Raw genomic sequence first — 24,138 nt, forward strand, 5'->3', positions numbered from 1 at the left:
TGGTCAAAATAATGGTGAGGCTAATGGCACTCACTGTTATTTATGTGTAAATGCTACAGCAAGTTCAGGCAAGGGCAGGGGCGGAAATCCAAAAGTTGCTGTCTGAGATGCACCGCTTCGCATAAACGGCATCTCGTTGTCTGCCTCACCATGGAAATGCATTGAACGACAAAGTTCCTGTATTTGCACGGTAGATATGAACTAAACTTGCCATAGAAAGTTAAGTCAAGTCATTTCAAGTCTCAGCACCCTTTTAACAAAGTGATAAATGTTAATTAGTGCCAGTCAACCTCTCTGGCACTGAAAATTAACTATTACAAGTGTGGAGTCTCATTCCTTCAAGTTTTAATTGCTGTTGAAGATTTTTTTTAAATGACAATTTTTTTTTACTTTTCCTGTCTCATTTTTTCCTCTCGCTCTCTTAATCTTTCTTCCCCTCTTTTTATTTCTCTTCCTGTACCTGATTTGACACCGAATTCACCCATTCTAACTTACACTTTCTTCTCAATCCTTGCGCTGTTAATTTCACAATTCTTCAATTTGATTGGTTAAGGAGATACGCAGTTGCTTGTCCTATTCACTCAGATCCCAGATGCCCTGTAGAGGGCGCCAAGCCGTTATCATCTCCCATCTCCCAGCAACTTGCGATGCAAAATATAATCGAGATTAAACGTGCAAGGGCAAGTCTAACTAACGGCTGATACCGTTCGTTGCCCTGCTATAGCAAATTCTGGGCCATTCTCTTTGCCCTTTTTAAAAAAAATGTACATACCCCAGTCCTGTCTAACCACTGATCCCGTAATTTATGTAAAATTGTGGTCCTTGTTCGCTGATACAAATTTCCACTCAGGATATTTATAAGAAAAGCAATGTACTGCATGCGCATGGGCAGAAGGTGTTTGCACATGTGTGGAACGTGCTTTGGACTATTAGCATGAAAATATCCTTAATTAAAAATCTGTTCATACAGTAGTCTGACTGCAGTGTTGTACAGTTGTTGTGTTTTAGTGAATTTCTAATGTTGCTGATTGGTCCATGCAACACAACATTTGCTATTTCTTCCCCTGGTTAATCCTTCACCACAGGCATTTTACTTTGGGCTAGCTTCTGCTCCCTACCAGATCTCTGCCTAGCCAAGTTCTCCACTTGTGCTCCATTTCTTCCCTTCCACTGACAGCCACCCTGACTTCTTTAGCTCTGTCTTTGTTCCCTTCTACACACCTCGACATGTCCCAAATGCTGTAGTCCCCGTTTTCACTCCCCAGTACTGCAGCCACCAACCTCCATCTAATGACTTCTGGCTGTGGCCCACAACACTACCGCCTGCTTTCCTCTAGCCTGAAAACCACTCCTTTTATGCCTTGCTCTCTGATACCATGGCAGACCTCAGCTGCATTTTGGTCCACTTTTTTTAACCACGAGTTGCATTACTTTTTTTGCAAAGAATTTGTATAGATCTTTCATAATTTTCTTCAAAGCATTTGTACATTTTTTCAGCTCTAATTCTCTGACTTACAAGCTTTTTTTAAATGTTACATTCTTTGATCAGAAAGTGTTAATTTCCATCACACCAATGATTTAAAAAAAAATTTGTTCATGGGATGTGGGCATCGCTGGCAAGACTAGCATTTATTGCCCATCCATAATTACCATTGAGAAGGTGGTGGTGAGCCGCCTTCTTGAACCACTGCAGTCCGTGTGGTGAAGGAACTCCCACAGTGCTGTTAGGCAGGCAATTCCAGGATTTTGACCTAGTGACGATGAAGGAATCCAATACAGAGATATAGGTGTGTAGGATGTTATAGCTAATCTTTGGATTAAGCTACTTTTAAAGCCACTTTCACTCAGAAGGTGAAAGAGGGTATTTGATGCTTTGTTGTTCTCCTAGTATTTTCCAACATTATTGAAGTAGCTTGGCACTGGATCAAAGTCCCTATTATCCTTAGGGTATAAGTGTTAAATTCACCTTCCATTAGGGAGCTTAAACTGGTATTTTGTGCAGAATGATGTCAGCCGACACACCTCCTAAGGTCCCTTTAGAGTCCTCTGGTTATATAAAGCCAATAGCGATCAACAGAAATTTCACTTTCATCCATTATGGCTATAGGCACTTATGGTGCCATGCAAATTTCACTCAACTCTGGTGGGGTAAGTTAGAATAATGCAAGAAGACAATGGAATAAGACATTGCCCCATCAAGGTTGGGTTGCTTTTTATTACCAAACCTGTTTTCAATCAAGTTGGCTGATTTGCAGTTAATTCCATGCACTGTCTATCTACCTATTGTATATTAAAATCGCTGAGTGGGTTGCAACTTTCCATTTTAAAATGCATTGAAAAGTCATGTCTCCCAATAGGGAAAAATGCATGATAAAAATGTTAGTATTTATCTGCAGAACCAGTTATGCTTGTAGGTGGTGCTGTGGTAGAGTTTATCAACATTAAATGTCACATAATGTTAAGTGCTAAAACAATAGCATAAAATATTGAGAGGTAACACCAAAACAGAGTCTGCAATTGCTGACTGTGGCCGCCAGGCAACACTATGGAGCAACTGTAACCTTTTGAGCCTCCATTGCCTTCCTCTTCGCCTCCCCTTCCCTCTCCTCTTCTCCAGTCTCCACCCATTCCCTCCTTACCCCTTGCTGTCCTCTTTGACCCTCTTGCCCTCCTCTTGCTGCACCAATCTCTAAACCTGCTTAACTTGAATACTGGACCTTGTCTTGACTCCTGTAAACACCACCATAGGAGATTGATGAGATAACTATTAAAATTGCTGTGTGGGTTACATCATTCCATTTGAGAATGCATTAAAAAAATCTTATCATACCATCTCCGAGCAAGAATGCATTGTATAAGTGTAACCATTGACATGCAGTACCAGTTACGCTTGTAGGTAATCAGATTTTCAATGTTAAATGTCACATAATGCTAGCTGCTAGAACAATAGATAATGCTTTTATAAAAAAACAGGGCATCTTCTGGTCACCAAGTATCAGCCTAATTCTCTGAGCCTACATTGTGTTAGCCATGTTGGTGTAAGTAAAGGAGACGTATAATTAGGTTTAAAAGTAAGTATAATTTTTTTAAATCTATTGTCCCCTTGCAACTCTCCCAGACTTCCTTCCATCCCACTGGCTAACACTTCGTTGTAGCCCATTTTCTGTGATGCAGCAAATGTTGAAAATCTACCTTAAGAACATAAGAACATAAGAACATAAAAATATAAGAAATAGGAGCAGGAGTAGGCCATCCAGCCCCTCGAACCTGCTCCACCATTCAACAAGATCATGGCTGATCTTCTACCTCAATGCCATTTTCCTGCACTATCCCCATATCCTTTGATGCCTTTAATATCTAGAAATCTATCCATCTCTGTTTTGAACGTACTCAATGACTGAGCCTCCACAGCCCTCTGAGGTAGAGAATTCCAAAGATTCACCACCCTCTGAGTAAAGAAATTTCTCCTCATCTCATTCCTAAATGGCCTACCCCTTATTCTGAGACTGTGACCCCTGGTTCTAGACTCCCCAGCCAGGGGAAACACCCTCCTTGCATCTATCCTGTCAAGCCCTGTAAGAATTTTGTATGTTTCAATGAGATCACCTCTCATTCTTCTAAACTCTACAGTATACAGGCCTAGTCTACTCAATCTCTCCTCATACGACAATCCTGCTATCCCAGGAATCAGTCTGGTGAACCTTCATTGCACTCCCTCTTTGGCAAGTATATCCTTTCTTAGGTAAGGAGACCAAAATTGTACACAATACTCCAGGTGCGGTCTCACCAAGGCCCTATATAATTGCAGTAAGACATCTTTACTCCTGTACTCAAATCCTCTTGTAATAAAGGCCAAAATATCATTTGCCTTCCTAATTGCCTGCTGCACCTGCATGTTAGCTTTCAGTGACTCGTGTGCAAAGACACCCAGGTCCCTTTGAACATCAACATTTCCCAATCTACCATTGAAAAAATACTCTGCATTTCTGTTTTTCCTACCAAAGTGGATAACTTCACATTTTTCCTATTGCATCTGCCATGTTCTTGCCCAATCACTTAGCCTGTCTGTTATCCCCTTGAAGCCTCTTCGCATCCTCCTCAAAACTCACATTCCCACCTAGTTTTGTGTCATCAGCAAACTTGGAAATATTATATTCGGTCCCCTCATCCAAATCATTGATACAGATTGTGAATAGTTGGGGCCCAAGCACCGATCCCTGCGTTACCCCCCTCATCACAGTCCACTAATCTGAAAAAGACCCATTTATTCCTACTCTCTGATTCCTGTCTGTTAACCAATTCTCAATCCATGCCAGTGTATTACCCCCAATTTCATGTGCTCTAACTTTGTTCATCAACCTCCCTTGTGGGACCTTATCGAAAGCCTTCTGAAAATCCAAACACACACATTCACTGGTTCCCCCTTATCTATTCTACAACCAGGGGTCACAGTCTCAGAATAAGGGGTAGGCTATTTAGGAATGAGATCAGGAGAAATTTCTTCACTCAGAGGGTGGTGAATCTTTGGAATCCTCTACTCCAAAGGGCTGTGGAGGCTCAGTCATTGAGAACATTCAAAACAGAGATGGATAGATTTCTAGATATTAAAGGCATCAAGGGATATGGGGATAGTGCAGGAAAAAGGCGTTGAGGTAGAAGATCAGCCATGATCTTGTTGAATGGCAGAGCAGGCTCGAGGGGCTGGATGGCCTACTCCTGCTCCTATTTCTTATGTTCTAATGGGAGATTTTAATTTTCGCATAGATAGGAGAAGCAGAATAACTCAAATGATAAAGGCAATAAATTTCTAGAATGTATTCAAGACAGTTTTCGTGGAACAGTAGGTTTTAGAACTGAAAAGGCAACAGGCTGTACTACATTTAACGATGAATAACTAACCAGAATTAGTTAACAATCTGACAGAAGGGAACATCTGGCAAATAGTGATCATAATATGACTGAATTTGATATTAGGTTTGAGAGGGAGAAGGTAGAGCCACAAACCAAGGTTTTAAATGTAAGTAAGGCAAACTGCAAAGGGATGGGAAATGAATTGACCACAGTGAACTGGGCTGAACTGTTAATGGGTAAAACTACAGACAAACAATGGGAAGTATTCAAAAATGTAATGGTACAATACAAAACCAGTACATACCTCCTAAAAGGCAAAGACACCACTTGTGTAGTTAAGCAACCATGAATCCACAAATGAGTATCAGACATATCAAGTTAAAAGAAAAGGCTTACCCAAATGCAAGGAAAGGTGGAAATCTAGCAGAGTGCGAAATCTATGAAAAAATAACAAAGGGATACAAAGAAAGTAATAAGGTGCAAAAAGGGATTTAAAAACTTTCAGGGGATATCAAAGCTAATTGCAAAAGTTTATATGTTTTATAAACATGGACCCATTAAAGACATGCAAGTAAGACTATAATGGGCAATAAAGAAATGGCAGACCTGTTACATGAGTACTTTATATCTATTTCTCTTTATTTGCTTTATCTAAACCCTTCATGACTGAACACTTCTATCAAATCTCCTCTTAACCTTCTGTACTGTAAGGAGAACAACCCCAGCTCTCCAGTCTACCCATGTAACTGAGGTCCCTCATTCCTGGAACCATTCTAGTAAATGTTTTCTGCACCCTCTCTAAGGCCTTCACATCCTTGCTAAAGTGCGGTGCCCAGAATTGGACACAATACTCCAGCTGTGACCGAACCAGTGTTTTTAAAAGGTTCAACATGACTTCCTTGCTTTTGTACTCTGTGCCTCTATTTATAAAGCCCAGGATCCCATATACTTTTTCAACCGCTTTCTCAACCTGTTCTGCCACCTTCAAAGATTTGTACACATATACCCCCAGGTCGCTCTGTTCCTGCACACCCTTTAGAATTCTACCATTTAGTTTATATTGCCTCTCCTCCTTCTTCCTGCCAAAATGTATCACTTTGTACTTCTCTGCATTAAATTTCATCTGCCATGTGTCTGCCCATTCCACCAGCCTGTCTATGTCCACTTGAAGTCTAATACTATCCTCCTCACTGTTCACTACACTTCCAAGTTTTGTTTCATCTACAAATTTGGAAATTATGCCTTGTACACCCAAGTCCAAGGCATATATATATATCAAAAAAAGCAGCAGTCCTAGCGCCGACCCCTGGGGAACACCACTGTATACCTTCCTCCAGTCCGAAAACAACCATTCACCACTACTCTGTTTCCTGTCACATAGCCACTTTCGTGTCCATGCTGCCATTGCCCCTTTTATTCCATGGGGTTCAATTTTGCTGAACATGCCTATTCTGTGGCACTTTATCAAACGCCTTCTGAAAATCCATATACAACATCAACTGCATTGCCCTAATCAACCTTCTCTGTTACCTCATCAAAATTTCAATCAGGTTAGTTAAACACTATTTGCCTTTAACAAATCCGTGCTGGCTTTCCTTTATTAATCTACACTTGTCCAAGTGACTATTAATTTTGTCCCGATTTATCGTTTATAAAAGCTTCCCCACTACCGAGGTTAAACTGACTAGCCTCTTCACTTACTGTGATTTTTGGCAGCATCTTCTTCCTTGGTAAAGACTTGGACACAATACTCCTTGGCAAAGTACTCATTGAGTACCTTGGCCATGCCTTCTGCCTCCATGAGTAGATCTCCTATTTGGTCTCTAATCAGACCCACCTCCTCCTCTTACTACCCATTTACTGTTTACATGCCTGTAGAAGACTTTTTTATTCCTTTTATGTTGGATCAAAGAAAGACAAATCTGAAAATTTTCTTAATGGTGAGAGACTAGCAGCTGTGGAGGAGCAAAGGAATTTATGTTTTCATGTACACATTACTAAAAGCTCTGCGCAGGTACAAAAAGTAACCAAAAAGGATAATGGAATACTGGCTTTTATCTCAAGGGGTTTGGAATACAAAAGTGAGGAAGTGATATTTCAGTCGTATCGAGCCTTGGTCAGACCCCACCTAAAGTACTGCGTTCGGTTTTGGGCACCGAACTTCAAGGAGGGGGTACAGCGCATAATCATCAGCATGATACCAGGCTTAAGGGGTTAAGTTATGAGCACAGGTTTCATGAACTTGCTTTATATTCCCTTAATTTTAGAAAGTTGAGGGGTGATCTAATCAAGATCTTTAAAATGATAGTGATTTGTATGTTATAGATGCTATATAAATACAAGTTGTTATGGTAGATATAGAAAAACTATTTCTGCTGATGAGGGAATCTAAAACAAGAGGGCACAATCTTAAACATAATCTACCTTAGGAGTGAAATCAGGAAGCACTTTTTTTCACACAAAGGGTGGTAGAAATCTGGAACAATCTTCTTCCAGTTTTGCACTAGAAGATGCAAACTACTAAGGGAAAAGGCTTGAGAGGGGAAAAAGAAACAGCGAGCAGTCAATGGAAATGGTGCTGTTCACTATAGCTATGTGACCCTTGAATTGGAAGCTCTGAAATAAGACTCTGTTTTCGCTTAAATTATTAAAAAATATATACTTTTTTAAATAAAACTTTATTCTTGAAAACATGATGGGTTTTGGCTTTAAAAAGAAATATGCTCAGTATCTGTTGCTTTTTTGGGACTATCTGCTGCAGATTTAAAGAATCTTTTGTGTGTACTGCCATCCTCTGGTAGCACCACTATTAGAACACTTCAGAATTTGTTTCACAAAGCATTTTGTTTTCCTCTACAGATGATCAGATCTGGTGTAAAACCACAAAGCCCATCACAGAAGGAGAATATTTAACAGCGATTGTTGGTCCTTCAGATCAGAGTAACAGATATCCTGTGTTAAATCTAAGTGTTAAGATGGAGCCAGTGGAGTCTGCAGAGTGCTCAGAGCAAGCAGCCACGTACCCAGCTTCGTTGCATTCTGACATTCAGCTTCTTCCTCAGCAGGCAGGCATGGCTGCAATATTAGCCACTGCAGTTGTCAACAGTAAGTTCTATAGAAATAGAAAGCAAAATGTGTAATTGTTACAATAAGCATATTCTTCTGGCCTTTCATCACTGATACTTTAGGAGAAAAGATTAAACTAAATTAATTACTTTTGAAGTGTAGTCACTGTTGTTATGTGGGCAAACACGACAGCTTAATGTCTTACCTCAAAGATGGTGCCTCCAACAGGGCAGTACTCCATCGGTACTGAAATAGTGAAGCGGTTGAGTGTTAAGTGCTGGGACTGAGTCAAATTCTCAGCAGAGGTTAATTGGAAAACCAATTACAAGTTGGTGGACATGAGATATTGTGGTGGGGTTTTGTTTTTGATGGGAAAGATGGGTTAGTACTCTATATAAAATACTTGCTCCTAACCTTTTCTTTCCTTTGGCTTCCTTTTTTAAGATCAGTATTTGTACCATAAAACTAATTCATTTTATTTAGCAGCTCATTACTCCTTTGCTTGCAGTATTACATTTCAGAGTACTACTGACATCAGTACTGATTAAATGGTTATTGATTAAATGGTTTCCTTGTACTCCAGCTGTATTTAAAATGTATACAACATTTCCAACGAGCTTCATCATAGAGCGGTAAATTAAAACCATGTCTGAACATGATCCAGGGCACTGTAGTGGCAGGTCATTGGTTTGCATTGATGATTGCCCCCACTGCTGCTGAGTTGACTATCTCAGCCACGTAACTATGACAAAATGCCAAATAGTTAGTGGTTACAGGATGCACTGCAGCAACTCGCCAAGGTTTCTTCGACAGCACCTCCCAAACCCACGACCTCTACCACCTAGAAGGACAAGGGCAGCAGGCACATGGGTACAACACCACCTGCACATTCCCCTCCAAGTCACATGCCATCCCGACTTGGAAATATATCGCAGTTCCTTCATCGCGTCGCTGGGTCAAAATCCTGGAACTCCCTACCTTAACAGCACCGTGGGAGAACCTTCACCACACAGACTGCACGGTTCAAGAAGGCGGCTCATCACCACCTTCTCGAGGGCAATTAGGGATGGGCAATAAATGCTGGCCTTGCCAGCAACACCCACATCCCATGAATGAATTTTTTTTTAAAAGGTATTATCCCACAGGGAAGGGGGAATCCGTGGGAGGATTATGACAAGGATGCTTTCTCACATTTTCTAACAGCAACTTAACTTTGGTGTCCAGGAGCATACTTCTCTCACATCCTCTGCTTCATGGTCGAGAGAGACGAGAAAATAGAAAAATTGCTCACCATAACAGAAAAGGGTACGGTAGCATAGTGGTTATGTTACTGGGCTAGTAATCCAGAGGCCTGGACTAAAAATCCAGAGTCATGAGTTCAAATCCCGCCACGGCAGCTGGCGAATTTAAATTCAATTAATTAATTAAAAAATTCAATTAATTAAATAAAAATCTGGAATTAAAATACTAGTATCAGTAATGATGGCCATGAAACTACCGGATTGTCGTAAAAACCCATCTGGTTCACTAATGTCCTTCAGGGAAGGAAACCTGCCGTCCTTACCCGGTCTGGCCTATATGTGACTCCAGACCCACAGCAATGTGGTTGATTCTTAATTGCCCTCTGAAATGGCCTAGCAAGCCACTCAGTTGTAAAATCTCGCTACGAAAAGTCATAATAAGAATAAAACCGGACGGACCACCCGGCATCGGACCACTAGGCACCGGACACGACAACGGCAAAACACCAAGCCCAGTCGACCCTGCAAGGTCCTCCTTACTAACATCTGGGGACTTGTGCCAAAATTGGGAGAGCTGTCCCAGAGACTAGTCAAGCAACAGCCTGACATAGCCATACTTACAGAATTATATCTTTCAGCCAATGTCCCAGACTCTTCCATCACCATCCCTGGGTATGTCCTGTCCCACCGGCAGGACAGACCCACCAGAGGTGGCGGTACAGTGATATACAGTCAGGAGGGAGTGGCCCTGGGAGTCCTCAACATTGACTCTGGACCCCATGAAATCTCATGGCATCAGGTCAAACATGGGCAAGGAAACCTCCTGCTGATTACCACCTACCGTCCTCCCTCAGCTGATGAATCAGTCCTCCTCCATGTTGAACACCAATTGGAGGAAGCACTGAGGGTAGCAAGGGCACAAAATGTACTCTGGGTGGGGGACTTCAATGTCCATCACCAAGAGTGGCTCGGTAGCACCACTACTGACCGAGCTGGCCGAGTCCTGAAGGACATAGCTGCTAGACTGGGCCTGCAGCAGGTGGTGAGCGAACCAACACGAGGGGAAAACTTACTTGACCTCGTCCTCACCAATATACCTGTCGCAAATGCATCTGTCCATGACAGTATTGGTAGGAGTGACCACCGCACAGTCCTCGTGGAGATGAAGTCCCGTCTTCGCACTGAGGACACCATCCAACGTGTTGTGTGTCACTACCACCGTGCTAAATGGGATAGATTCAGAATGGATCTAGCAGCTCAAAACTGGGCATCCATGAGGCGCTGTGGGCCATCAGCAGCAGCAGAATTGTATTCCAGCACAATCTGTAACCTCATGGCCCGGCATATTCCTCACTCTACCATTACCAACAAGCCAGGGGATCAACCCTGGCTCAATGAGGAGTGTAGAAGAGCATGCCAGGAGCAGCACCAGGCGTACCTAAAAATGAGGTGCAAACCTGGTGAAGCTACAACTCAGGACTACATGCATGCTAAACAGCGGAAGCAACATGCTATAGACAGAGCTAAGCGATTCCACAACCAACGGATCAGATCAAAGCTCTGCAGTCCTGCCACATCCAGTCGTGAATGGTGGTGGACAATTAAACAACTAATGGGAGGAGGAGGCGGCTCTGCAAACATCCCCATTCTCAATGAAGGCGGAGTCCAGCACGTGAGTGCAAAAGACAAGGCTGAAGCGTTTGCAACCATCTTCAGCCAGAAGTGCCGAGTGGATGATCTATCTCAGCCTCCTCCCGATATCCCCACCATCGCGGAAGCCAGTCTTCGGCCAATTCGATTCACTCCACGTGATATCAAGAAACGGCTGAGTGCACTGGATACAGCAAAGGCTATGGGCCCCGACAACATCCCAGCTGTAGTGCTGAAGACTTGTGCTCCAGAACTAGCTGCGCCTCTAGCCAAGCTGTTCCAGTACAGCTACAACACTGGCATCTACCCGACAATGTGGAAAATTGCCCAGGTATGTCCTGTCCACAAAAAGCAGGACAAATCCAATCCGGCCAATTACCGCCCCATCAGTCTACTCTCAATCATCAGCAAAGTGATGGAAGGTGTCGTCGACAGTGCTATCTAGCGGCACTTACTCACCAATAACCTGCTCATCGATGCTCAGTTTGGGTTCCGCCAGGACCACTCGGCTCCAGACCTCATTACAGCCTTGGTCCAAACATGGACAAAAGAGCTGAATTCCAGAGGTGAGGTGAGAGTGTCTGCCCTTGACATCAAGGCAGCATTTGACCGAGTGTGGCATCAAGGAGCCCTAGTAAAATTGAAGTCAATGTGAATCAGGGGGAAAACTCTCCAGTGGCTGGAGTCATACCTGGCACAAAGGAAGATGGTAGTGGTTGTTGAAGGCCAATCATCTCAGCCCCAGGGCATTGCTGCAGGAGTTCCTCAGGGTAGTGTCCTTGGCCCAACCATCTTCAGCTGCTTCATCAATGACCTTCCCTCCATCATAAGGTCAGAAATGGGGATGTTCGCTGATGACTGCACAGTGTTCAGTTCCATTCGCAACCCCTCAGATAATGAAGCAGTCCGAGCCCGCATGCAGCAAGACCTGGACAACATCCAGGCTTGGGCTCATAAGTGGCAAGTAACATTCGCGCCAGATAAGTGCCAGGCAATGACCATCTCCAACAAGAGAGAGTCTAACCACCTCCCCTTGACATTCAACGGCATTACCATCACCGAATCCCCCACCATCAACATCCTGGGGGTCACCATTGACCAGAAACTTAACTGGACCAGCCATATAAATACTGTGGCTACGAGAGCAGGTCAGAGGCTGCGTATTCTGCAGTGAGTGACTCACCTCCTGACTCCCCAAAGCCTTTCCACCATCTACAAGGCACAAGTCAGGAGTGTGATGGAATACTCTCCACTTGCCTGGATGAGTGCAGCTCCAACAACACTCAAGAAGCTCGACATCATCCAAGATAAAGCAGCCCGCTTGATTGGCACCCCATCCACCACCCTAAACATTCACTCCCTTCACCACCGGCGCACAGTGGCTGCAGTGTGCACCATCCACAGGATGCACTGCAGCAACTCGCCAAGGCTTCTTCGACAGCACCTCCCATATCCGCGACCTCTACCACCTCGAAGGACAAGGGCAGCAGGCGCATGGGAACAACACCACCTGCACGTTCCCCTCCAAGTCACACACCATCCCGACTTGGAAATATATCGCCGTTCCTTCATTGTCGCTGGGTCAAAATCCTGGAACTCCCTTCCTAACAGCACTGTGGGAGAACCGTCACCACACGGACTGCAGCGGTTCAAGAAGGCGGCTCACCACCACCTTCTCGAGGGCAATTAGGGATGGGCAATAAATGCCGGCCTCACCAGCGACGCCCACATCCCGTGAACGAATAAAAAAAAATCAAAAACAAATTTGGTTACTTATCTAAGTTGAGTTGTTCATGCTTTCTCTGAATATTTATTTTAAATTTGATTGTTCCAGAGGACATCTTTCCTTGTAAATCTTGTGGGATTTGGTATCGTAGTGAAAGAAACCTGCAAGCTCACCTGATGTATTACTGTGCCAGCCGGCAGAAATCCACATCCACTCCTACAGAGGAAAAACTCAAGGAGCCTTCACCACATGAGCGCATCTGTCCCTTCCCACAATGCAACAAAAGCTGTCCCAGTGCCAGTTCACTGGAGATTCACGTGCGTAGTCACAGTGGTAAGAAACCTTACATCTATGGATAAATTAATTCTTATGGCAGGTTTCAGTTTGAAATAGTTCTGGGAGTGGACTGAGGTGGTAGGGAGACAGATTGCAGACATAATTTGATTATAAAAGAAATGACATGGAGACTTCACACTGTGAGACAGTAGTGAATATTAATTAAATCAAAACATTATTGCCCCAGTATGTCACTTGAAGGAGCTGTGTGCTTTACGTTGGTATTGTTAATTTGAAATCAGTAATAGTGCAATTCTGCAACCTGCAGTCTGCCAAATAAAAGCAATTTAAAAATGGCAGTAAGTACAGATTCAGCAAGACAAAGTTTGTTTGCACCAGGGAATGGAATCTGCCAATGGTATCTTTAGTGCACACTAGAAAGTGTTTGTGCAGCCAGCCTTAAACCATCCTAATAAAGACTGACAAACAGCAGCAATTCAAAATTCCAAATACAAGTTTGTTTATGCACATAGTTATAGCATATTCAAAATCTGGTAATATCAGCCTGTTTTCCAGAACTAATACTTTGAGGTTCTGGCTCTGGTGGCCCATTAGTGGTATTATGGCCACTGAAAATACAGTTGTATTCCACGACATGCCAACAACAATGAAAATACATACCACAAAGATAAGAGATTGGCAGTCATATTCTGAATACCTAATAACTCTAACAAGATAGTAATCCGCGCGTTGGGTTATGATGAATTCCTGAAAAGGTTGAGTTGATGCATATCATTTATACGTTGGATATTAAATTAGGTTTGTGCTTATTTTGGATTCATTATCTAAAATGTGACTGGGATTGAGGTTAGTTAGCATGGATTTTTTTTAAACAAATTTTTACTTTTTTAACATTTTCTTCTGCTCTCATATTGACAAAATATCTGTATATCGCTCTTTAAATACAATACAAATGGATTTTTTCTAAGTTCAAATTATAAAATCTGAAATTTGCAATTGTTACTAATATGTAGCTAAACATTTCGTAATGTTTGAAACAATGGGTGCAGTTTTGTCATCATCTCGTAAAAGAATTTCTGAATCCAAGAATGTTTAAATTAAAAGCAGTAGGGATACCAAAACTGATCCCAATTTACACTTCCCTGCTATGATAGCACTCCCCTAGTAAGTGCCTACTGCTTTGTACCTTTCAGCTAATTCCTTATATATTCTTAACCTTGAATCCCCTCCACTTTAACCTTAATCAGCAGCCTTTCTGCTGGTGTCGGCTTTGGCTCACTCATAGCACTCTCGTCTCTGAGGCAGACTTGAGCACATAGTCTAAGTTGATAGTTCAGTGGAGCAGTGAGGGAATGCAGCCCTGTTAAAGGTGCCATCTTTTGAATGAGATATTAAATCGATGAGCCTCCCATGCCAATATTCAAAGTAGAACAGGGTAGTTTTCCTGGTGTCTTGGCCAACATTTGTCCCTCAATCAACATCACGAAAACAGATTATCTGGTCATTTATCTTGTTGTTTGTGTGACCTTGCTGTGCGCAAATTAGCTGCCACGTTTCCCTACATTATAACAGTGACTACACTTCAAAAAGCATTTCATTACCTGTGTATCACTTTGGGACATCCTAAGGTTGTGAAAGGTGCTATATAAATGTACGTTTGTTATTTTTTCATGAAGATATTTGTCAAATTCTAAGTATATCACATCATAGGGCCTCCCTCCGTCCAATTGATATTACCTCCTCAAAAAAGTCAAGGACTTTGTGAACCTGTGTTCGCTAAGTTATTATAAAATGTGTAATCAAATTTACTCCTGATAATCAATTCCATCATTTTACCTGGTACTGATGTGAGAATGATGGGGCTATAATTGCCCAGTCAATATTTATACAGAAGTAAAGGGAGGAAAATTTCACCAGGGAAAGTTGAAAACTCTAGCATAGCAGTCGTAACTTTGTATAATTTGACCTGAAATTTACAATGTGCTTTCAAAACCTCATAATGGTTTGATATTATTCACCCAACAAATGCCTTACAGCACATTTTGATTTGATTTTAGAAGTGGTCTTAAAAATTAAGACACAAATTGGTTGCTACTCAATAAGCGCTGTTTTGCCAATCCCATGTATAGTCAAACACCTCTAATGGAGGTATTTGTAAGAAATGTGCCAATGGAAAAAAAATGGCACAGTCCAGTATTCTTGACAATGGGCGAGTCCTTTATTCACCATAAAGTTCCTGAACCTCCTTACCTCATCTAAAATTGCTCCATCTTAAAAGAAAATTCTTTAAGTTTTGAGTGTCTTGATCATGGAATTGGTAATGTAGGTTTTTTGGACCTTTTTTTAAAAAAAAAATCACTGTGCTCCTCACCTGCTTACTTGGTCTCCACTTTCAGATGGGAGTTTGATGTTAGTGTGTTGGAACACCAATACGATGTAACGCAGAGTTCATGCCTATAATCCACGTAGACCGTATCAAAATTCTGTATTATGGCAATACGTGGTATTGTGGTAATATATATTCTTTAATCTCAGACCAAATGAAACCAGCTTCTCAAGCAGTTTTTCAAAGCTAGTATGAGGTTAGAGCTTTCCAGAATAAACTGCTTATTATGCTTGCACAATGAAAAAGAAAACAAGGCATAGAATAGATTTTGCCTTAATATGTTGATTTTTTTTTGTCTTTGTGTGGAGTTCTGAACACAGCTGCTTTCTAAATGATTTCTAGAACTACCACCTTCACTACTCTCGGAATGTTTTATGCATATCTCGCTTCTGCAGCAAATAAATGATAGAAATTAAGTGTTTTTTTATGGGGATGGGGAAGAGAGGTAAGAGTTGGAGCCCCATTTTTCTTCTTAAAACCATATGGTCAGTTTCTGCTAGTAAATCCTTATTTTGAGCTGGGAACATGAATCCTAGGCCTGAATGAAGAAAACTTTAGATACAAAAATGTTACCTGAGCCACAATCATTTTTTCTAGCTCCATGTGCTTCCATAGAACTTTGGGGGTTACTTCTATATCATTCCATGCCTGGATGCAATAACTTTCTATGATCTTGAAAAGTATTTGATCAGGTTTTTACCTAAAATCAGGAGTAATGTACCTTGTTATACATTGATGATGGAATTCAGTTTTAATGGGTTTCGGTTTTTGCTTGCATCTTTATTCATGGAATTGAAATCCTTTTCTTGGCATCCAAGAGAACAATTAAAATGGTTTAAAATAAAACAGGGACAAGCTGGTCGGCAGGCAGAAAGAATAAATGGTAACAGTAGAGGAAAATGTGGTATGGAGAAAGCAAAAGGGCACTAGAGGAAAGATTCCAGAAGCAGCAGCTACAAATTGATGCAATTGTGAAGTTGGATTGCGGGCAATATGTTCATGAAGTTCAACAGTATTAGCATCCTACATCATCACAGAACAAGAAAGGAGTTTTTAAAAGAAAATAATTTAAATTGCTGTGTAATTAATTTGCACTGTTTACTTTAGGCTGCATCAATTCAGCTTGTACTGAATAAATATTCAAGTTGTGGCTGATCTTATATGCCTACCTTGCAGTTTTTCTGTACAATAAACAAAAATATAGAGATGGATATTGAGTCATTCCACATTCACTTTTTTCTTTAAAACAATTCCTTTCAATTTAGTCATTGTCTTTGGTTTTCAGACTGATGTGTATTCTCTTATTGCTCAGGTGAAAGGCCATTTGTGTGTCTAATCTGTCTGTCAGCATTTACAACAAAGGCAAACTGTGAGCGACACCTGAAAGTACACACGGACGCCCTGAATGGTAATTTACTTTTTAACCCATAAATTCCATCCACAAGGGACTTTTAGTTTGTAGATTCCCCATGTGTAATGTATTTCTTCCACTCATGTTCTTGTGTGCAGTGATGCTTCATTTTCAAAATATAAGGGACAGTTTAATTCATAGATCTTTTCCAAACTGTTCAGTTCATCTGATAAATGGGTTGTAATGAACTGGGCAGTAGTAAGTTCACATTAAATAATTCAAATGCTTAGTTAAAATTTAAGCACCTTTTTCCCTTCTTTAAAACTTCTGACCACCACATATCCTAAGGCGGAAGAATGGTTAGGTCTGGCCATGTGTACTTAGTCATCCATCAGTGCCCCTTCACGAATATCCAGTAGGAGGTGTAAAACGGATTATGTATTCTAGACGATGTGTAGCTTTCCATCTGCTCAAGATGGAAACTCTTAAATGTGTGATGTTCTATCTAGTAATAGAGTTCAGCTGGCTGAGACTGCCATCTTTAAATCTTAAGACAGCCTTGAGATTAAAACCCAAATATTCTGATTCAGAGACAAGTAATTTATTTATTGCTTGTTCTTCCACACAGGCCCAAGTTATACCTCCGAACTCGGCTAAATTGGCAAAGTTAGAATCTTATTTACATTGTGGGCTCTTGTCCAGTTTTCTTGAAAGCTTTCATTATTCCAATGGTATTTCTTTTTATATGGTTTAGAATATCTCTATCTGGAACATTTCTGTTTTGGAAAAACATAATTCTACTTTTGGAAAAGAAATGAAATCTCCATCTGAAATCAAATTTTTCTTTTTGTATTTTTCTTCCACTGTAATTTTTGCATTTGTTTGATTAAAAAAGACATGAATCAGTGAAAAATAATGAAGGCCATTTAACGTATTTTTTTCAGACAATGTAATGCTTGAGAAGCACCGGGATGCAGGGATGTAAATCAGTAACAGTAAAGGTATAATGGGAACTACATTGGTCACCAGACTATCGAAGCAAAAAACCTCTTTTGTGGCTATCTTGATTACTGTCACATTCTGATTCAGACCAGCCCAAAGTAAATATGGAGTTTAAAATGGTCTTTGATGCAACGACTAAATACAGTCTATTTCTCATGTCCCACTTCAGATTATGTCTGCTTTAATAATCTAGAATGTGTTCTTTACTTTTTTTCATTGTAGAAGTGTATAACAAAACAAGTGTTTATTGAAGTTTTAAGTCATCACCTAAATTTAAAATTGCACTTAATGTCTACTTTGAGTAATTTACCAAATAACTAAATGCTTATACCGGTTACATTGATATAGTTCCTTCGAGCAATTCATTTTTCCCCCGCAATCTCTTAATTTCTGCAAGTGTCAAAACTTTTATAATTTTAGCTCAGAAAAGTTAACTAATCCCCATCTCCCACCTATGCAGCAAGTAGCTGACAATTCAACATTATTAAATAAAGAATGAAAGAACTTCGTTATATTGCATCTTTCACATCATTATTAATTTTAAAGTGTAGTCACTGTTGAGTTTTTTTTATTAGGCAAATACACCAGCTAATTAGCACATGGCGAGGTCCCACAGACAGTAATGAGATAAAAGGCCAGTTAATTTTTTTTGGAGCTGTTGATTGGGGGATAAATGCTGGTCAGGAGATTAACAAAACTCACCTGCTTTTGTTTGAGTAGTGCCTTGGAATCTTTTACATCCACCTGAGAGGGCAGACAGGGCCTTGGTTTCATGTCTCGTGCACAAGGGGGCACCTCCAACAATACAGCACTTCCTGTTAATTGTATGATTTATATCAATTAGTGTTAACTATATTCAGGTGGTGGGTATCAATTGGGGACTCTCGTATTTTTTTAGGAGAGCTTAGCTAGGGGGTGTGTGTGTGTGTGTGTGTGTATATATAAATAAAGAGAATCTCTGTGAATAAAGGCTTGGAAGCAGCTATAGACCTGGCTCTAGTATTCTGTCCTTCACCACATGGCTATCCAATTTTAACACTCCCTTGGTATGGCACTGAGATGTCAGCCTAGATTATATGGCTCATGTCTTTAGCCCCACAATCTTCTGACTCAGAGCTAAGTTGACATATTTGAAGCATTAGCTTGTAAGATATCTTGAAGGAAAAGGGAAATAATGGGATTAAAAACTGTGCTATATACTTTTTCTAGATGTATCCGAGGCGTCCATTCTTTTTTAACCCAGTGCCAGAGAGGTTAATTAAGACTTATCACACCATTAAAAAAGATACTTACACTGAAATGGACAAGCCCTAACTTTCTGTGGAGAGTTTAGTTCGTATCTACCATCCAAGTACAGGAACTTCACACTGTTCAATGCATTTGAATTGGAAGTCAGACAGCGAGATGCCATTTTCGCGAAGCTAACAGAATTAACGCCACATCTTGGACAGCAACTTCAGGATTTTTGCGTTTAACCTCTCATCTGCCCTCGCTGGAAGTTGCTGTGCGATTTGTGCACCGTTAGCCTCACCATTATTTTGACAGTAAATTCTGGCCCAATATATTTGGTCTGTTTTCAGCCTGATTGTGTGCCTCTCTTTTATAGATCCTAAGCTTTGAGACTTTTCTAGTGGAGGGCGGTGCTCTTTATATTTCCACATTCAAACCTATTAGTGCAACTCTTTCATTCTTAGGATTAAAACGGTTTGTGGCATCAAATTTAGACTGTTCATTCATTGGAAGGCGCTGGCAAGGCCAGCATTTATTGCCCTTGAGAAGATGCTGGTGAGCTGCCTTCTTGAACTGCTGCAGTCTGTGTGGTGAAGGTGCTTCCACAGTGCTGTTGGGTAGAGAGAAAATCCAGGATTTTGACCCAGCGATTTAAATTCTGTGTTTGATGCACCCAAAAGAAGGTGCAAGTGTCAGCAGCCATTCTATTTTCCCATCAGCTCACATGGACGGGATGGCAAACCGAGTGGTCAATGACACCTTGTGTATGCTTATGTACATCAAGTTCATTCAGATAGAACTTGCATTTATATAGTGCCTTCATGACCTCAAGACCTCAAAACCTCAAAGCACCTTACAACCAATGAAGTACTTTTGAAGTGCAGTCACTGTTGTAATGTAGGAAATGGAGCAGCCAATTTGCGCACAGCAAGCTCCCACAAACAGCAATGAGATAAGTGACCAGATGATCTGTTTTAGTGATGTTGATTGATGGATACATATTGGCCAGGACACCTGGGATAACCCCCCTCCTCTTCTTCGAATAGTACCATGGGATCTTTTACATCCACCTGAGAGGGCAGACAGCGCCCTGGTTTAACATCTCATCTGAAAGACAGCACCTCCAACAGTGCAGCACTCCCTCAGTTCTGCACTGGAGTGTCAGCTTACATTTTGTTCTCCAGTCTCTGGAGTGGGATTTGAACCCCCAACCTTCTGACTCTGAGGCAAGAGTGCTACCACTGAGCCACTGCTGACATAAGTTCAGTGTACAATATATGCAGGTATAAGAGATATTGAGTGCACTAAACTAAGACACTCCGTACGTGTCGGGGATGGGAAGGCAAAAAGTAATTGGAAGACTGAAAAAGAAAGCCTGAAAGAACGAAAAACCGAAACAACTAGTATTCCTTTTTGTAATCTAGCTCTGTGGAGCTAAAGATATGTCCCACAAAGCTACACCCCCAGGGATGTCCACAGTTGAACAGCTCCATAGCTTCCAGTGAGGCTCTGTGCTTTTTCTAATTATCGTTCCAAGTCAGGAAGCATCAGAGACTGGAAAATTCCTTACCTGGCTAATGCTATATATTAGTTTCAAACACCCTTTGATTGGAATCAATTGTGTTCAAGAACTGAAAAAGATACTGTATTTGATTACTGCAATTGGTTTTCTTAGAGTTAAATCCTATGGAAATAGTTTCTAAAAAAACAAAGTTTCAAAATAAATTGAAGGTCCCAATTTCATTCAGTAAGTTTAAACTGTATACTTTTCATGGCGCCTCACCCCTGAACCTGGCAAAAGTTTACTCTTTATATACATGTATCAAATTGTTCTCACTGCAGTTGAAAAGTAATTAAAGCAGTTTGATAATAGTCAAATGCAGCAATGTGATTCTAACAGTTTGATATTTATATTAATCTTGTTTCTTATTCCTTTCTTTATATATATATACTGTATGAATGTAATGGTTTATACATGCCAAAATATATATTCTAATTTAAAAGATAGCTCTCTCACTGGAAGATTTTTGTCTCTAATTGATGATTATTGTTTAATGATTGTACATAAATTTTGTTTTGCCCCTCCCATTCTAGTCGGAAATTGAATGAGTCCATAGGAGAAAACTGCATTGAATTTGCTATTTAATCTGGCATCATTACAGAAATCCCTCAGCTGAATGTGTGGTCTCAATCTACTTTTGGTCTGAAGGCTTTAAATCATGACTACTGTTAATACAAATGTCTTTCTGGAGAGATCCAGTTACATACATTTGTTTCCGACCTGCCAAAGTGTTTGACTTGATTCCTGTCTTAACTGTCCAAGTGTCATATTTTTAACATGACATTGTTAATAATAAGTTGTCATGTTAAAGCTAAATATTTTTGGAGAGTAGATTCCAGTTTACTCTACTCTTTCCAATGAACACAAATTGAAAGTGAAATATTACTGTAATACCACCTCCCAGTTTAAAGGCATCTTATTGTTTTTAAATCCCGATTATGCCAAGATCCCTGAATAAATACCGTCTTTAAAGAAACTTTTTTGAACAGATTGGTATTGTAACAAGTAATCTGTCTCTTGCCATAATCCAGTAGATTCCTGACCCAGTAATGTGTGATACTCAAATCCATTTGTCATGGATGTGATGGCTTTTTGTTCTCAATCGGGCATTTAAAAGACACTTCACTTCCATGAGGCATCCTGCTTACTTTTCCTATGTACTCACCAGTAAAACAATGCCTCCAAGGACTGAAGTGACACTTCATCGCTTTAATCATAGGAGGGTCTGTAATTCAGTCTCTTGGGTCAATAAGGATGAGTGGAGAAGGTGTACCATTAAAGATGAAATGAAGCTTCTAGATAGGATTTCCTGTAAATCCAAATTTAACTAGGATTTTAGAAATGGAAAAAACAACATAATAGCATTCAATTCTTTCAGTGCTTTCTGAACAAATTTATAATTCATCCCTGGAATCGAAGAGAAAATGGAGGTTATTGGGATGCATTTGATTCTGCTTTTGTCATCATACACATTTTTGGCTTTCTTGCCTAGGAGATTTGCCTGGAGAAATCAATTCCCGTATGTGTTAATATGTACATGTGTGGCAATGCTAAGTTATTTTACTGGAAATTCCTGGTCTATCTTCGAGAGTTTTCATATAAACTACATGTGCCTACACACTGGAAGCTGTAGTTTATGACATCCTTTGTTATTGCTGATAATATAAAAATTGCCTTGTTCATATATGCTAAACGTTTGCAGATTTTTTTTCAAACTATTTTGCTCCAGTAAGCACACCTACTTAAAGAATTTTCTTACCACTCTCCAAGGTCCTGTTCTTAACATTTTCTCCAGAATTCTTCTGCTAAATTCTAACCATGTGGTTGCACACTGTTGCAAATGACTCGAAATCAGTGACATCAAAATTCAGTAGATAGTTTCCTGCACTCTGACCCTTCCTCGTTTTTTGCATAGTTTTATGGTTGAGTTTGCTGGGCGATAATATTTTAAACTAACTTTTAGATTTTGTATGAGTTATTTGGCACAAAAGACTAAAATTAGTCGAAACTGTGACCGGGAACTGGACTGCATGACACAAGCCATTGCCAAAATCAGCATTGCAAGCTGTGGTCTGTTCCATCAGTGTTGTACAAGAAAGTAACTAATCTAGTTGAATTTTTTGAGGAGGTCACTAGCATGGTGGATAGGGAAGTGTCTATGGATGTTGTTTATATGGACCCAGAAGGCATTTGGTAAGGTATTTACAAGATATTTTCAAAAATGAAAGCACATGGAATTGGAAGTAACCTTGTGATATGGGTAAGTAATTGGGTAGGAGGTAGGAGACAGAGAGTAGCAATGAAGGGAATGTTCTCTGATTGGCGGGATATGACAAGTGGTGGTCCCAAAGATGAGGTACAGATCAGCCATGATCTAATTGAATGATCAAACAGGCTCTGGAGGCTGAATGGCCTACTTGTGCTCCTATGAAATTGTCTATGGAAAAAGATGAGTAAATTTAATTTTTGAGCAAGGGATGTATTAGTTGTAAAATGTTAGAGTGCGGCAAGAATATATAGCTTGTATCTTATTTCTAAAATTGAGAGAGGAGGTGTGGATTTAAAAGGACATACCTCTAAGACTGATGTGGTGTGGTTTGCCTTAGGTGTTTGTCATGGCTGTGGATTTGCCTCTACCACAAGAGATATCCTGTACAGTCATCTGGTTACCAATCATATGGTCTGCCAGCCAGGTTCAAAGGGTGACTCGTACTCCCCAGGTACAGGCCTACCTGCCCTTCCTTTAACAGGTAAGCAAGAAATGCATTCTAGAAACATCCTACATACTGTAATTTTCGGGTTAGCTTGAAATGGGAAAAGCTTGCATGATAGTAGGTCTGTTCCTTATTCACGGCATTACCTATTAAATGATATTTTTGTAAAACAAGTTTAAAAAAATTGATGCAAAATATTCATATCAGTCTTCAGAGGGTTTTACAATTTGTTACCTATGAGGCAAATGATACCAAACAGTTTTAGAAGCAATCCCAGTCCCAGTATATGGGGTAAATTTTAACTCCCAAGAACGGGTGGGTTGGGGGCGGGTGGGGAGTAAAAATACTTCGATTTCAGAGCGGGACCGCATCCCGGCTACAACATGCCTGCTTCTGGGTTTAACCCAGGCAGGTTTATCTGCCGTGGAGAACAGACACCAGGATGTCCTGTCCTCATTTAAAGCAGGTGGGCCGATACATAAAAGGGTAATGTAACTCATTGAGATACTTGAGGTTCTTAATATTTTGTGTATTGGAACAATAAAACTAATTTAACCTTCCCCGTTCGGGTTTCCCATCGCTTCCGATTCACGTCAGGTGAAAGAAGGCGGGAAAGACTGGATCTATGAGGCGAGTGCCTTTATTGCACTGCTTTGGGGCTGGAGGAGCAGGAGTGCTTCATTCAGGCCCAATAAGCTCACCTGGACCCCCACGATCAGCCGCCCCTCCCTATGGTGGACCTCCCCCCGCACCATCATGGTGGATCCTCACCTACCTCCGGCTCTTCGCATGACCTCTGATTTTCTTCTCAGCCTCCCGATCTTCTCCCCGGCCTATGATCTCTCTCCCTCCCTCACTCTGATCCCCGCCTGCTGCAGCGGGCCTTCCTGCCCGACAGCCAGACAGCCTGTCAATCAGGCTGGCTGCCGCGCGTGAAACCCGGAAGTGCAATTGATGGGCCGATTGCGACCCGCCCACTTGCGCTTCCGGGTTTCGCACCCGGAAATCATCCCCCCACCCCCGCCCCCCCCCCCAACCCTGGCTGAAAGTTAAAGTTTACCCC

General features: G+C 41.0%; 1 protein-coding gene across 7 annotated transcripts in view; it reads left to right on the forward strand.

Annotated features, from left to right (window-relative positions):
- The window catches only part of zfpm1 (zinc finger protein, FOG family member 1), a 202,534-nt gene that overhangs the window by 172,995 nt on the left and 5,401 nt on the right, over positions 1–24,138 (forward strand). For 5 of the 7 annotated variants that reach the window (XM_067998013.1, XM_067998015.1, XM_067998014.1 and 2 more), the window contains 4 exons: positions 7,711–7,956; positions 12,643–12,867; positions 16,530–16,625; positions 22,968–23,111. In XM_067998013.1, the coding sequence (XP_067854114.1) occupies positions 7,711–7,956; positions 12,643–12,867; positions 16,530–16,625; positions 22,968–23,111 (711 nt within the window). The remainder of the gene's footprint in view (positions 1–7,710; positions 7,957–12,642; positions 12,868–16,529; positions 16,626–22,967; positions 23,112–24,138) is intronic. The other 2 variants (XM_067998017.1, XM_067998018.1) reach the window with 2 other exon arrangements.

The sequence above is a fragment of the Heptranchias perlo genome, chromosome 16 (genome assembly GCF_035084215.1).
Source record: "Heptranchias perlo isolate sHepPer1 chromosome 16, sHepPer1.hap1, whole genome shotgun sequence".
In the NCBI taxonomy this organism is placed as follows: Eukaryota; Metazoa; Chordata; class Chondrichthyes; order Hexanchiformes; family Hexanchidae; genus Heptranchias; species Heptranchias perlo.